The sequence below is a fragment of the Halyomorpha halys genome, unplaced genomic scaffold (assembly GCF_000696795.3).
Source record: "Halyomorpha halys isolate HHAL.00 unplaced genomic scaffold, Hhal_1.1 Scaffold2352.1, whole genome shotgun sequence".
In the NCBI taxonomy this organism is placed as follows: domain Eukaryota; kingdom Metazoa; phylum Arthropoda; class Insecta; order Hemiptera; family Pentatomidae; genus Halyomorpha; species Halyomorpha halys.
This window is the reverse complement of record NW_027104704.1, coordinates 11,067-26,723: the sequence shown is the minus strand read 5'-3', so window position 1 is coordinate 26,723 and position 15,657 is coordinate 11,067. Positions and strand designations below refer to the sequence as shown.

The 15,657-nt window shown below is 32.2% G+C and overlaps 1 protein-coding gene across 1 annotated transcript; it reads left to right on the top strand.

Annotated features, from left to right (window-relative positions):
• The first annotated feature begins 557 nt into the window (after nucleotides 1–557).
• On the top strand, nucleotides 558–7,748 carry LOC106691435 (uncharacterized). Its single transcript, XM_014437203.2, has 2 exons — nucleotides 558–689; nucleotides 5,464–7,748. Exons 1-2 carry the CDS (start codon nucleotides 579–581, stop codon nucleotides 5,767–5,769), a joined length of 417 nt encoding a protein of 138 aa, XP_014292689.1. The 5' UTR covers nucleotides 558–578; the 3' UTR covers nucleotides 5,770–7,748.
• Nucleotides 7,749–15,657: the final 7,909 nt, after the last annotated feature.

Here is a 15,657-nt window from a genome sequence, read left to right as displayed (position 1 = left end):
TTTTTTTAATTATATGCTAAAATTATACATAATTTTATTTTATTGTTTATTGTTATTTTTCTGACACATTTTCATTTTTGTTTTTTAACTTTATATCATTCTTTATACATGTGTATATATTTTCTATTATTTAAATTTGACAATTTTCTCTTTTACCTGAACATGTCTTTTCTTTTCATCCAACATAAAACAAAATATGATAATATTTATTAGTAGTAATATTCATCTTGCTGGTAGTCTTGGTAAGTTTAATTTTGACCCCACACTACCGCCACAATACCACTTGAACAAATGTGCTATACTTTATGAAGATTTGAAATTTTGAGATTCAAAAGTATTTTGAATTGATATGGAATAATCCAGTTTCTGAAAACCTTCAGATTTATTAATTATTTATTAAATTAATCTTTCTTAGAGTCTAGAATTTTGACTTTAATGGTTTCTCGAAGCCACAGATACATAATATATAATAGTCAATCAATGACAGCATAAATATAAATACCTAAATATCTTTTATAATTTATTTATTGATTGTTTTATTTTGTTTTCTTTCAGAAAGCAGAACATTTAGATTTGGTATGATGAGACGAATGAAGCTGATAATGCTTCCCATCATGTACAAGCTTGGTGTCATTACCACACTCCTCACGCTGCTCACTGTCTTCGCTCTCAAGGGCCTCACCATTGGTGTAAGTATTCTGCTTGTGACAGTTATTAAAAAAATATATATACATAAATAAAGTCTGTGTCAGTATACTTTTGTAGCCAAAAGCAAACAAGCAGACCACTGGTGTTTGTGTGGTATTAGCCGTTCCAAATGCACTGTGTTAATTGAATTAGCTCTAATGTATTCTTGTATAAGGTATGGGGTTGAATAGAGGTTAATTTAGTGCATTTTTATATTTCGACTACTTAATATAACTTTATACTCGTGGAAGAAGATTTACTACACTGACATTCTTAGGCTTATTTTAGAAAAGGTTTATTATGTGTAGTCCAGAATGTGTTCCAAATAATGGACTACTAATAGATTCATATTAGCTAATAATTAACTAATATTAACAAATATTTGGTTTATGTTTGGTTGTATTACTTTTATATTAAAAGAAGAAAGCAAATTAAAGAATCCCCCAGCAATGTAATACAAGAGAAATATTAACCTTAGACTTATTCAAAGACATCATTTATAAAAAAGGAAAGCGGTAGGTGGGGGGGGGGCGGTCAGAATAACTCAAATATTAAATTAACCATTTATTTATCATATATTACACATGGCCTTATAAACGATCTTCCAAAACATTATTTATAAATTCCTTAGACTGAAGTTCTGGGTTAATATATATAATTATTTACAAAACAAAAAGTGTATAAACTTTATTTAATTAGGTCATTAATCTAATTAAATAATTTTAAATAAAAACTATTTAATTTTGTTTCAAGAAGAAAATGCATATTAATTATAAGAAATATTTGTCTTTTTCGAAGAATTATTATTTCGAATAATAAATTTATTATTTTATTTTCTCTTATTTGTTCTTAGTTGTTCCTTTCATCGATGGTAACAGCATTAAATTGCGACAGTTATTGATTTTAAGATGTTTAAAATGTATGCTACGAACGTATAAACCTTGCTCCACATTTAAAAAAAAAATTAAATTGATATTTACACAAGGTAATCTGACGGATTTTATTTATGATCGAAGAAAGCTGAGATATAAGTTCCAGACTTTACTAACTCCAGTAGGTTGATAAAAAATTATCAGGTGGAATGTACCAACTTTTACGGTATTTTCAAGTAATTCTACCCCAAAGTTGGTTTTGAAATTAGAGAAATCTACATGGAGAACGTGTTGATGTTTTAAACGATTTGTTTCCTGTCATATAGAATCCTTAAATAATACCACTTATCAGCTACCTAGGACTATATTTAGACAAACGACTAACATGGAATCCAATACTGGAAAGACTGGAAACTGCTCAACGATTCCAACTATTACAGCACTTACGATAAATGGTTTAAGCTTTCAGTTAATTAGACAAGCCTTATTTCCTTGCTTTAATAAGACTTATTTAGATTACCGTAAGTTCAGTTATGGGGTTCGAATAAAAACATCCAATTCCTCCCGTATCCTTTCCAACCCACTTTTCTGGAACTGATAATTTGAATCTTATTCTATTTTTTTAAAGATGAAACAACTCTAAACCTCAGAGCGCTAAGTAATCCCCAATTCGTTCAGGGCGGCAACACGAACAGGATTGGCCCAGTTCCAAAAATCACGTCTCATTGCTGAGGAACGTGGTAGCCGTCTTAGTACTTTCTCGATGGACGGATGTGAAGCAAAATAACGGTAGAATAGTTATTTTCCGATAGTCATATCTCTGGGGAAAGGGTTTATTGCTACTTATAGCTAAATCCATTCAACCGATTCTTTCCCATATAAAAAATATCGTTCAACTTTCACTTATCACCCAACATACGTCCGTGTTGCCATCGTTTTGATTTAAAAAAAAAAAATCTAATGACGAAAAATCTTCATTTTTTTTGTTGCTATAAGTTTGTTATATTGTTATAAGAATTTATAAGTAAAAAAAAGCTTTATAAGTTTTTTTGTGAACAAAATTCTTTAATAATTGTTACTACTGGGGTGTATAAAAAAATGACTGTTTTATCAAATTTAAGATTTCAAAGGACTGAAAATATTTTACTCCTATCTAATACTTACCAATACTTAATAATCCCTTTAGAGCATTATCTAAGCTTGTTTGATCCTAATCGACTTCTTAAAAAAAAAATCAGTTAGTTTTTTTGGAATTTTAATTCTTTATTCATCACGATTTTTTTCCTGATGGATGCTCTACGAATTCTGAACGACTGGGAAGATTGTACGCGATGTTGTCAGAGCGTTATCCTGCTTTGATCAACCGAAAAGGAGTTTTATTCCAACAAGATAATGCTCGTCCTCACACTTCCCGTCGAACCAAAGAAAAGTTTAAAGAACTTGAAGAAGTTCGAACTCCTGCCTCATCCACCAAATACTCCAGACCGGTCACCATCGGATTACTACTTGTTTCAATTCATGGCCCATTTCTTTCAATGGAAAAAAATTTATAATTTTGCGGAAGTTGAAATTGCGATCTAAGAGTTCTTTGACAGCCAACCCAAAGAATGCTATCACTGTGGTGGAATCGAGCAATTGGCTAGCAGATTGCTTTTTTTTTTTTATACACTCCATTAAATTGCCCTGCCATTATTATGTAAATTTATGAAACAAATATATTGTGATGCATTTTATTTAAAATAGTAAACGGTTGTTACTACAATTTACTTATGAAATTCGGTTTCATTGTACCTTTATCCATACAGTAACATTGTTGACAGAAACACGTTATGGGAAATAAGACAAAATATTATTTTTCCCAGGGTAAAGGCGGACCTGATAATAATTCACTCGAATGTAAATTGATCCAAGAAAAGGAGTAAAACTAAGTGGAACTATTTATTGGAGTTGTTAACCACAGAGCTCTGCCGCCTTTAAGAACCTTCTTCACCAAGTTAAATCATGATCCACCGTAACACCGACTGCTACCCGAAATAGTAGGGCGTTTCTCTTTTACAAAAGAAATCCTAACCCATCATAATCATGAAGAATAAAAAGTACTTGTTATTTTTCTTTATCAGGCGGTAAATCACAGAAATAGTTGGTGACCTATATACTCTATTATAAACTATTAGTAGTTCAACGCTCGACTTCCGATAGAATCCAATGGTAGCAATGAAAAGGAATAACTGTTATATTTCGTAAATTGTTCCCGTTTCCAAGGTATCAACAACCCAATTTATACCACGGACAAACATCCAAATGTACTGACAAGATGTTACAACTTGATTCAATGAAAATTTTCTAAAGGGATTCCTGAGACTTTAAAAGGCTTCAAGAGTAAATTCTCAAACAAGAAGTTAAAGAATTTAAATCAAATTTAGGCCAAATAGGATGATTCGTTTTCGAAATACCTACAGGGTCATCAGACTAACACACACCACATATCCAGTTGTCTTATCCAAAATATCTAATTTCTTCAGCCACCTCTTCAAATGCATTTCCAATGCAGTTAAAAAAGAACTTCCTCTCAACACGTTTTTTTGTCCATCTTGACCTCCACCAGGGGGCTTAGAAAATTTTTTTTTCCGATAAAAAAAAATTGGGAACATGATTAAGTTTTTAAAAGTCACATGGACTGCCGATGTGGCTGTTTCACGATTATCTCTTTAATAGGTAGAATGATATGGTCGATTTTTTTTTTTATTATTATTTACTAGTGAACTATATCTAGGTTTCTCAATTTCTCTCATATACGATCCTTATAACCAAAAATCCTTCGTGAAATCCTCATTGCTCGTTACTATGTGAAAATAAAGTCATCAATGAAAACCTTTACGTTCTAAATCGATGGATTATTTCACAGTAGTGCTAAGTACATGTAAACTGACATCATGAAAAATACAGTTTAAGAATCTCTCTTAACTTACAAATTTTGAACTGGACAGAGTTTATACCTAAATCTATTCAGTCTAAAAATTAATTTAAAGGTTGTAACTTTCCTAATAGAGAGAACCTTTAATTATGTTTTTCTTAAAGCTGATTTTCTTGTACTTAGCTGCTAACTAGATAGCAATCCTTCCATTATTAACTTCTTAACCACCCAAACCCACTAGGTTTTAACCTTTGTTTTCATTTTTGACTTTCCACAAAGCGTCTGAAAAGAAGATGGCCTCGAGACCTTCTAATTTAGAAATTGTATTCTAGTACTACCAAATGAGTAATTTCATCATAGGTTCGTATCATGCCATTATAATACAATTAATCGAATATTTGCTAGATGTATATGGTTATTTATTGAGCAATTCTAGTAAATATGCTTATTTAATAGATTTATGTAATAAAGTTGTAAATTCCAATAAATAAAACGGGAAAGATATTAATAAACAATATTACTATCATTTATGATTTTTTTAAAATATTTTAATGATTGGAGAAGTTTTTCGGGGGGTGCGGTCAGCAAAGAACAACATAAATAAACAAAACCATATTTATTTATTTTATGGCGACGTTTCGACCTGAATTTCAGGTCTTCATCAGGGGTTATGGCGTAGAAGGTTGCCTGCAACACGCCATAACCCCTGACGAAGACCTGAAACTCAGGTCGAAACGTCGGCATAAAATAAATAAATATGGCTATCTGTTTATTTATGTTGTTCTTTGCTGACTGCACCCCCCGACAAACTTCTCCTACCATTAATCTACGGTCAGCTATCTACACCACATTAAAAATATTTTAGTGAAAAGGACATCCAACGAAGTGATACCACCTATACCACGTGTTAAGCATAAGGTTAAAATAGTAAAAAAGTTGTTTATGTAAACTATGACTGTGTAAATGATGAAATGGCATGCTTTTTCCCAGGTGCTGCTGCTAGTGATGAGCTCAGCGGGACTGGCAGCCAAGTTCAAGTACGCCCATTACAACCCCCACTGGGCGGGACCGAGCAAGGAGGTCCACGTACACGTCCACGGGGGAGGAGCCCAGCACAGCTACCACACTCCTTCCATCCACTACGACGACCCCTGGGTGAGGGAGGACAGGCCGCAACCAGAAGTGGCGAACCACCAGCAGTGGATCCACCACCAGCCACCACCACCTCCGCCCCCGCCGCCCCTCAGGTCCACCACCTCTCCCTGGGCCTCCTACATCGGGGACCAGAGCATATAGCTAGCGGGGTGGCTCCTCAATGCCACGCCTGGCCTATCGTCCGCGGCCAACTACCTTGGTTCCTTCTTTGATCCTTAGGGCAGCAACACTTTGGTGGCGAGTTCTGGAATATTGTCGACTAAACCATAATTAGGCCGCTACTAGTCATTACGATCAGGCGGTCAGAAAAAGTTATAAAAATAGTAATTATTAAAACAGGTCAGTACACTTTCATATAAAGAAATAAAAATAATAAGAAAAAAAAATTGGCCCTATTTTGTTGAAGTTTTTATAATTGAGAAACTCCAGAAAATGCATTATGTTAACGAAATTAATTTGTAAACTATTTTTGAAAGAATTCTAATTATGAAATATTTTGGATCATATTCTTTCATTTAAAGTTCTTTGATCTTTTTTCTCCACTGCATAATCAATATTAAAAATGAATGACAATTTTATTTTAGCAAGATTCAAAATGTAATTTTACTCAGTGGTGGTTATTCCTTTTTGTATACATGTCCACGTTATCTATTCAGGATTATAAAATAAGAATAAAATTACTTTATCAAGTAAATTAAGAAAACAGAGTGCCTTCATCTTGACAAACACAACTCACTCACCTAGAGGAGTGAAACCCTGAAATGGTTTAGGAGAGGAATGAAGGGCTGATGTTATAGGTCTGTACCAGCTCCTATATTCCCATAGTATGCACAGATCGGCTGCTGTACTGCAGTCTGTCCTTGGGTGCAACGTGTGTTTCACAACAGCTAATTTAGCATACTAAAGTTAACTTGGTTTCTAATCCATTTAATTTACACTGTGTCGATTGACTGTGTTACATAGAAATAAATTATTGTTTATTTCGGTATAAACATGATGATGTATATAACTATCCTTTTTAATGTGTTCTAGTTGATTTGAAACTGGTTTATACTGATAGCTGAAGTAATTATTATTAAAACTGAAAGCGTTACTACTTATGATGGGTATTTTACCTTGTTTTATTGAGTTTGTTACTTTGTGTAAACTTTCATTGCCTCTGTTCAGAAACTACCACTGATTCTACTTCGAAAAAAGGTTACAAAATTATGAAAAATATTTATGTTAATTGAACAATATAGCTTCATAAATATGGGTTATGGAGAACAAAATAAAGCTCAAATCATTCTTGGAGTTTAATTTTTTAACAATGTAGGTTATAAAATAAAGGAGTAGGAAAACAAATCAACTTTTCATGTTAATAATAATATTAATTATAAAAATCTACTTATAATTAATTTATAAGGTTACTAAAAATGATAAGACCTCACTTCTAATTTATTCCTTTAATATATAATTATTATATATGATATATAATTGCGATATAGTTCCTATAGTTTTTTTTTATTATCTCTTAACGCAGACTAAAAGCCACCAAAAAAAGTGTTGTTAATTCTTAGAAATTATAGAAGGTAGTTGGACCAGGGCCAAGAGGAGCTTAACCCTAAACGAAAATTACTCAATAAAGGGCATTCTAACGTTAAATGGACTATTTCGAGAAAGATATACCACAGAGGCAAATGTCTATTGGCTAACAGTGTAGCCTGGGTTAGAACAAGAAATTATCTTGACGTAGACAGATAAAGACGCTTGGCTCTGTGATATATTACGATCCACGATATATCTCAGGTATTATTAATTAAAGATACAGTGTGTAACATTTAAAACATTGAGTATAACTAACGCTGCTATGATAAATTTACATATATTGAAAATAAATAACACCTTAAATGAAATTAATTTTCCTATTTCACATAGTTTACCTATGTAATACCAATCTTCAAGTTATATTAAACACAAATATGATTCTAAGAACCAAACATTTAACATGTGACCAATGTGTATATTTGACGTTCATAATTAACGGATTTGTTTATAATGTTACACTCTCTATTCTGTATAAGATAATCTCGTGTATTAATATGGAAATAATTATTTGTACATAATTATAATGTTTACTATACCAATTCTATTTATTTATAATGTATTATCAATGTAAACTCATTATGCTTAATATGTAAATATTAATATGGATATTTTATTATATGTACATTACTTTATTATTAATATTATGTATTTTTCTCTAATATAAATATTGTATTGCAATTTGTTTTTAATTTTTATTTCCTCAACCAAATATAAATATTGTATTGCAATTTGTTTTTAATTTTTATTTCCTCAACCAAAATTAAATAAACAAAAAAGCTATAATAGTGAGAATTGTATATTCTTATTATCAACTAAACACTTGAGGCAAATATTACTTATATCATTATGTGTATAATGATCAATTTTATATCGTTCCCAGCAAACAAATTTTTTTCAACAGATGTTAATATTTAAAAAATTGAAACTATTCATTATTTTTTTTAATATTTTATAATTTTGTTTTGAATATGTGTTTTTGATCTATTTTTTTCAATAATGGACATATGTAATACACGAAGAAAAAAAAATCAACAATAAAAAAAATTTAACATTACTTTTTTTTTCAAAATTAAATCACCTAGAATTACATAGATGTAAACGTATATAATTCTATATGATTATTAATTTCGCGAGATTGAACACAGATTTCACGGTTTTTTTAATTTTAATTCTTCAAAACTCATCACTTATTTTTTCACTGAAAATAATTGCTGTCAATTGTCATGTTTTCTCAATCAGACAGGCCTGATGAAGCCCTGCAAAGTGGGCCGAAACGTTGAATAACAATAAATAGTATTTTTTCTACTATTTTGGTACCTTTGTAGACCACCACTCGGACTATCTTCCTACAATATACTCCATAGGTCAATTATCTTCTTCCAGTAAAGGAAAATAATTTCCTAAAAACTATTACAGGTAGTTGAAGAAGTATGTTCATAGCATGGACCTATTTTTTTTATTTCGTCGATAAACCTGGTTTATTTTTTCCATCTATCATGTTGGCATTTAAGCATGGCGTATGGTCAATCAATCAGTCACCGACCATTAGAAGAAACGATTCAGAGGCCTTTCCACCGAGACGACTGAGAAAGTATAAACTTTCTTTGTCGCAGGAATATAATGCAAGTCATTACGATAACTCATGCAGGTCGAACCGTGAAGTTCTCTCGAATCTTTGCGAGCTGCTGAGTGTAAAAGATATTTAGAAGCAAATTGTATCAGCTACATTTGGGGAACAGCGCCTCACGAATAATTCTCAATTGCTTGCGGTGAAAGTCGGGCCTGTCCAAATGACGCAAACTGTTTCCCCGGATGCTCTTGAGCAAATGAACGTGGTTCGGTTTAACTATTATCATGTTGCGCAGGAAATAAAAAATACTGCAGCATTGGTAAAAATTAATTTTTTTCATTATAAATGTATATTTTAAGGCTCATTATTATGTTTGTCATGTAATTAGATTGAAAACATGCTGTCCCAAATCATACCACTACAAATTCCTAAAGTAAAAAAGAAAAGTAGTAGTAAATATTTTTTCAAAATAAAGTTCGAAAAAAAAAACAAATATCTATCCAATCTTTCAACTGAATCTACCAAACTTCAGCAACTGAAATTCAGTTTGGATAATAAATTTTCAAATTAAAAATAAATCAATGTTTATATTTATTTACTTTTTCAGAGTGAATAGCCTATTTGTTTAATTTATACGGCATGTCACAATCTCACGAGGGATCATAATACAAAAAAAGGCAATCCTTCCCGGCCGGACTCGCCCCACTAGACCCCCTGGGAGTCTTGGTCCTATATCACTTTTGAAATATTTGCTTAAAACTGGAAGAAGAGACTTTAAGATAGTTAAATCGAGCAATATTTAAAACGCGCCTAAAACTGGGATACAGCGTGAATTTCTTTTTAAAAAATTAATTTTCCTAATATGATTCTCAAAAGTTTTAGTATAAGGATGAGTGAAGTTTACACTCCTCTACAACTGCGATTCCCAAACTTGTTTCTTCAAGGCAGTTTAAAATATTACATGGTACCCTCGTTTGGCTAACAAAATTTCGCGACACCCATATTTAACTAAAAAAAAACATAAAAATGTTGCCAAAATTATTCTTAGAATAGTTTAGTATGTAGGAAAATAAGAAAAAACTTCAAATGCATATTAATCCTGCATAATCTGAAAGTTCAAGCATTTTGGTAACGTTGAAAACATTTATTTTTTCTCATTCTGTTGTTGGCAATTAATATAAAATTCAAATTCATGATTATTCATTAATTAACCAAAAAGATAAATAAATAATAGAATATAAGATAAGAAGATTGTTTTTCATATTTCTGTTTTGTGTAAGTTGGTCCTTCTCTGGAAAACTAATGATTAACTACACTTTTATACAAGGAACAAAAAAGTTATCAGCGAAAGAAAAAGTCTTTTGTGTACATATAACACAATATGATCGTATTAAAACATATTTCTTTTTATGAAACAGTTTTTCCTCTGAGCAAATATGATAGAAAGTTCTAACTAGCATCACAAAGAGGCAGTGCTCGTTTTCTTATGCTAACAAAAGAAAGTTATTTGAAATAACATTAAATTACAGGTTGTACACAAGAAATCTAGCAAATATTTTTCGAAAACCAAAATTAACAAGAAATACATTTAACGAGATTATAATTTGCACTATAATCAAGTATCGAAATAAATATTTGAAATTACCAGAGACAAACATTTATTGAAAATACACATTGCCACAGTGTATATATCGTATGTATGTGAGAGCCATTCATGATGCAAAAGTTATGTGTCAAAATAAATTATAATGTTCTTCAGAAATTTTGGGACCCATTGGATGGATGAAATGAATGATTTCCATTAAAATGATGAAAAAAGGAGGTAGAGTTAATCAGATTTTGAAAATTTTTCAGGAAACAAAAATTATGCATAATTCAGAGATATATCACCTTTTGAAACTCGACGGCAATTTATAACGTAAAATTGGATAGAATTAAGTTCGTTTTGAGGCTTAAGCATAGAATAGTTGGGAATGAAATATTTTTTACTCAAAAAAGTATTTTTTTTGTTTTTTTGTTTTTTTAGAGTTCTACTACCCAGTTGTAGAACTCTAAAAAAAGTTTACAATATAAGGTCACGAGGCCATCTTCTTTTCAGGCGCCTTGGAGGATTGCCAGGAATGGAAGAGGAAGCAAGGTTAGAAACGAGTGGGTTTGGGTGGTTAGGGAGTTTATTATGGAAGGAATAATATCGGGTTCGGGCTAGATCGGTTACATAAGGAACATTTAGGTCTTTATGGATGGTTTTATTAGTAACAAAATAAGGAGCATTGAGGATTTTACGAAGGATTTTGGATTGTAAAGATTGGATACGAGAGGAATTCGAAGGTTTAGTGGAGCCCCAAAGCTCAACTCTGTATGTCCAGATGGGCCTTATTATTGTCATGTAGATCAGTCTTTTGTAATGAGTTGGAAGTTTAGACCGTTTGTCTAGTAAGTGCTGTAATAGTCGGAATCTGCGTGCAGTTTCCTGTCTTTTCAGTCTTGTGTGAGGATTCCAGGTTAGTCGTTTGTCAAGATGTAGTCCAAGATAACGAATTTGTTCTACAGGGGTAAGAGCCACATTATTAAAGTATACTGTAGGGCAGTCGGCAGGTTTGCGACGAAGAGTAAATGTGATTTGTTGGGATTTATTTTTATCCTCCAATTTCGACACCATTCTTCGAGGATTGTGATATGGGACTGGAGAGTTTGGGATGCAATCAAAGGGTTATTACTAACTGTGAGCACACATGTGTCATCAGCAAACGTGGTAAGGATAGTGTTAGGAGTTGTTGGTATGTCAGCTGTATAGATGGTGTAGAGGATGGGGCCGAGAATACTACCTTGAGGAACACCAGCGGATTGAAAATAGAGGGATGAATAGGAACCATTGTGGTTTACTTGGAATAATCTGTTAGTAAGAAAGGAACGGATGATGAGAAAATATGTAGGAGGTAAGAATTGACGGAGTTTGTAAAGCAGTCCCGGGTGCCAGACTCGATCAAAAGCCTGCTCTATATCAAAAAAGACTCCCGCGCAGTACATTCCGCGCTCCAAAGAAAACGAGACAACTTCCACCACACGATAACATTGCTGGATAGTGGAGTGGGATGTTCGGAATCCAAACTGGTGATCTGGGATTATATGATTGGAATCTAGGATGGGGTATATAAAAAACTAAAAGAATAATGTAAGGAAGTATGAAAATCTCCTACATATGCGAACCCGAGCCCTTGGAGTTTGTAGAGCAGTGTTTTGTATTATAATATTTAAATGTAAGAATAACGCTCAGTGGGAGTTGCCTATGTTTATGGTTGGCGATGCCTAGCAACCGGTCAACAATCTTTGGTCTTGAATATCGGTGGTATAATTTACCAACCGAGTTTGTCTGCGTGCGTTACGTGTTTGACATTTTATTTTTATTTGTGATTAATGTACAGACATTGCCCCACCAACTTTTGACCAATTTTTATTGGTAATGACTTGGTAACAATAGTCCTTCATTTCTATTACATCAAGAAATATCTTCCACTGACCTATGGGATACACCGACACTCAGTATTCATTGTACTTAAATGTGGTTATTAATTTTGAAAATCTTTTTAATCCTTTTTCATTATTCAGTTTACTCAATTGATTTTATATTGAAGGCTCTTTTATTTATTTTTATTCTTTATTTTATCTCTAAATGTTTTATTTTGATTATACGTTTTTTGTTTCTCTTGTTAGTTTCACCAAATAAATTTTTATATCCTAACCAGTTTTTTTTTTCTTTGGAGCTTAACTTGAATAGACATGGTCGATTTGAGATAACTTTAACAATTTTATAATTAATAAATCATCAAAGTATTTAATATTTATTTTATGTTGTTCTTGTAATTCACAAGAGTATAAATAAAATTAACATTCTTAACCATAAAGTTGATAACGACAAAGTTATTTCATAGATAATACTCTCATACTTTATTGAAAATAATTCTAAGGGAAAAGTCCATTTTTCATGAGGAAGATTACTGAGTGTAGGCAATAATTAGTTCGATTTTGAGACACTAATTCTTTCCCTAACTTTCGATTCATGAATAGGTTTCGCTTTCTTCTAACCCACGAAAAAAAAAGTGACAGTGAAGAAGAAAAGGAAATGCTTCATTTCCCGTAATTTTCTTGCCATTGTTGGGAAAAGAGAATATGATGCAGGTACATCAGTTCCAGCACAACTACTCAACGATTATAGTTTTAATTTCTCAATCTTCTAATATTCAATGGTAATACTGACATTTTAATGAAAAATGTCCAATCAATTAAAAAATAAAAGCCTAAATTGCATTAAACTGTTTTATTAACACACAATGCTTCTATTACCCAGACATGGGCCATGTAATTTTACAGCATCTTATCCTTAAAGAAAATTTAGAAACAAAAAATGGAAATACTACATTTAGTACTAATACTACTATATTTAGTAACTCAAAAACTACATTACACTAAATTTAGAGATAATCAATGATACTAACAGTGAAACATACATATACATATATAGTTTGTTTTTTTTACTTTTAACTTTCTTTAATAACCCTTCTAGGTGTTTTCATAACACGCCCACATTTTGCTATGTTCTGTGATAGCTCGTCGGTTGGATCTAACTTAGTAGGCGCCAACTCCTCGTGATTTATGAGTGCTATCTTGCTCCACTCTATTTCGGACATCCATGCCTCTAATGTACCTTGGTGAAATATTTATTTAATGCGATTTACAACTGTACAAGTAATAAATACAATAAGTAAATATGGTGTATGTTTCATATACACTTGAAAATCATGGGAAGTGGTACCAATGGTGGTACTTAAAGCATTAATTTAAATTAGAAGGTCCCATGGCCATCTTCTTTTCAAACGCCTCGGAGGATTATCAGGGATTGTTAAGGATAAAAGATTAAGAATTAATGGGTTAGGATGGGTAAGGTTTTGGAATGAAAATACGCATATCTGTTTTGGGCCAACGAATTGGCCAAATCTGCAACGAATGGTATGTTAAGGTCTTTGTGGATAAGTTTATTTGTAACGTAATAAGGAGCATCAAGGATTTTACGTAGGTTTTTGGATTGTAAGGATTGGATGCGGGAGGAATTTGATGGCTTGGTAGAGCCCCAGAGCTCAATTCCATATGTCGAAATTGGTCTGATTATCGTAGTGTATACTAATTTTTTTGTAGTGAATGGGGAGTTTAGAGCGTTTGTCAAGTAAGTGTTGTAGCAATCGTAATCTACGGGCAGTTTCTTGTCGTTTCAGTTTTGTGTGTGGATTCCAAGTAAGTCTCTTGTCAAGATGGAGTCCTAAGTATCACATCTGTTCAACAGGCGTTAGTTGGTGAAATCTAAACTTCATTTTGGAAACAAATGCCTCCTCGTTCCCCATTCTCAGTTATTGTTTCAGCTATCGATGGCGATGATGGCCCTTCCCTGAAACACACATGCTGTCCTTCAAAATATGTAAACCTTGTGGTTGCATGTCGGTCATAAACTTTTTTAGATTTATTTAATATAAAACGTAAAAACATAAAATAAAACTATGTTTTTGTAGATTTGTGTTTCATCTTAATACCGGACCAACTTAATTGCTCATGAATTGTTAAAGTTTTTTAAAGATAAATCAGTGTTATTTTTGTGTCCAATATTGAGCATTGTTGTCCAAAATTTGATAAAACGAAGGATTTTTTGTAAAATTATAATATATATGAAAATATCAACGATTAATTGAAATGATGAAAGGAATAATGGTGTAAGTGTTTTTGAAAAATCAGCTCGTTTATTATAAAGTCCATGCTATGCCTTAAATTAGGCTGCTCACATTCCCATACTTATAACATTTAACATATTGAAACATTTTACATTTAAAACCTCATGAATACTCCTATTAAAGATAAATTATTTTGGATTCAAGTCACTTGTGTCAGCCTACGCATCGGCATCCAGTATCATAGAGAGTTATTCTACTTGTACCAAATATGAGACAAGCAATTAATAAGTCATAACGTATTCTTCTGTGAAACGTTTGTAGAATGGTCTACTTATGTTTAAACTTTACGTTTCCTTTTCGTGTCTCGTATATTAGTAATTTTAACATCATTTACTGTAGGACCACCCAGCCTCATTAAGTGGGTACCCTTAATTGGGTAAAAACGTGACGGGAAAGCACGATTCTGATCAAATAACCTCCTTGCACAACCATTGGTCTACTAACAGTAGATTCCTTACAAAGTACCTAATCCTGCATGAGTTTTAGCGGCACATATTTAATTTAGGTCACATTGTGCTTAGCAAATGGAATAGATGATTTCTTAACAAAGACATAGAGGCAGCTTTTAAAAGTTTATAATTGGTAATTATGGTTTTAGTTTGTAATTTATGTTATTTTAATATCTACTACAACTTACTAGTAATATTAATTGACTATCGTATTTCTTTCCAAGTTCTTTTTCACTGTCACATTACTGTTTTCTTTTTCTAAATTACAGGAGAGGTTAAACCCACGCAGCTTTTCGGCATTCATATTATTGAAAATGCAAATACCTCACGAGCACTATAATTGTAAAAAAAATGTGGACAGCCTCTGACTTAGAGTGCGGTTCTATTCCAGCGTGTGTGCAGCTTATTAGACATTTTGGTTTGTATTTTCTTGCTTCATGGTTCGTTTTATGATTTTTTGTTATTTTTATAAATAATATGCAATCAGGTGATGAATCAAACATTTCGCCCGATTCATCCCAGAACAACATTATTACCGCCTATAAACTAGGGATGGGATATCGATATCGATATTATCGAAATATCGATATTTTGTCTCCGATATCCGATATTTTAATATCGATATCGAGTAACCGATAATATCGGAATA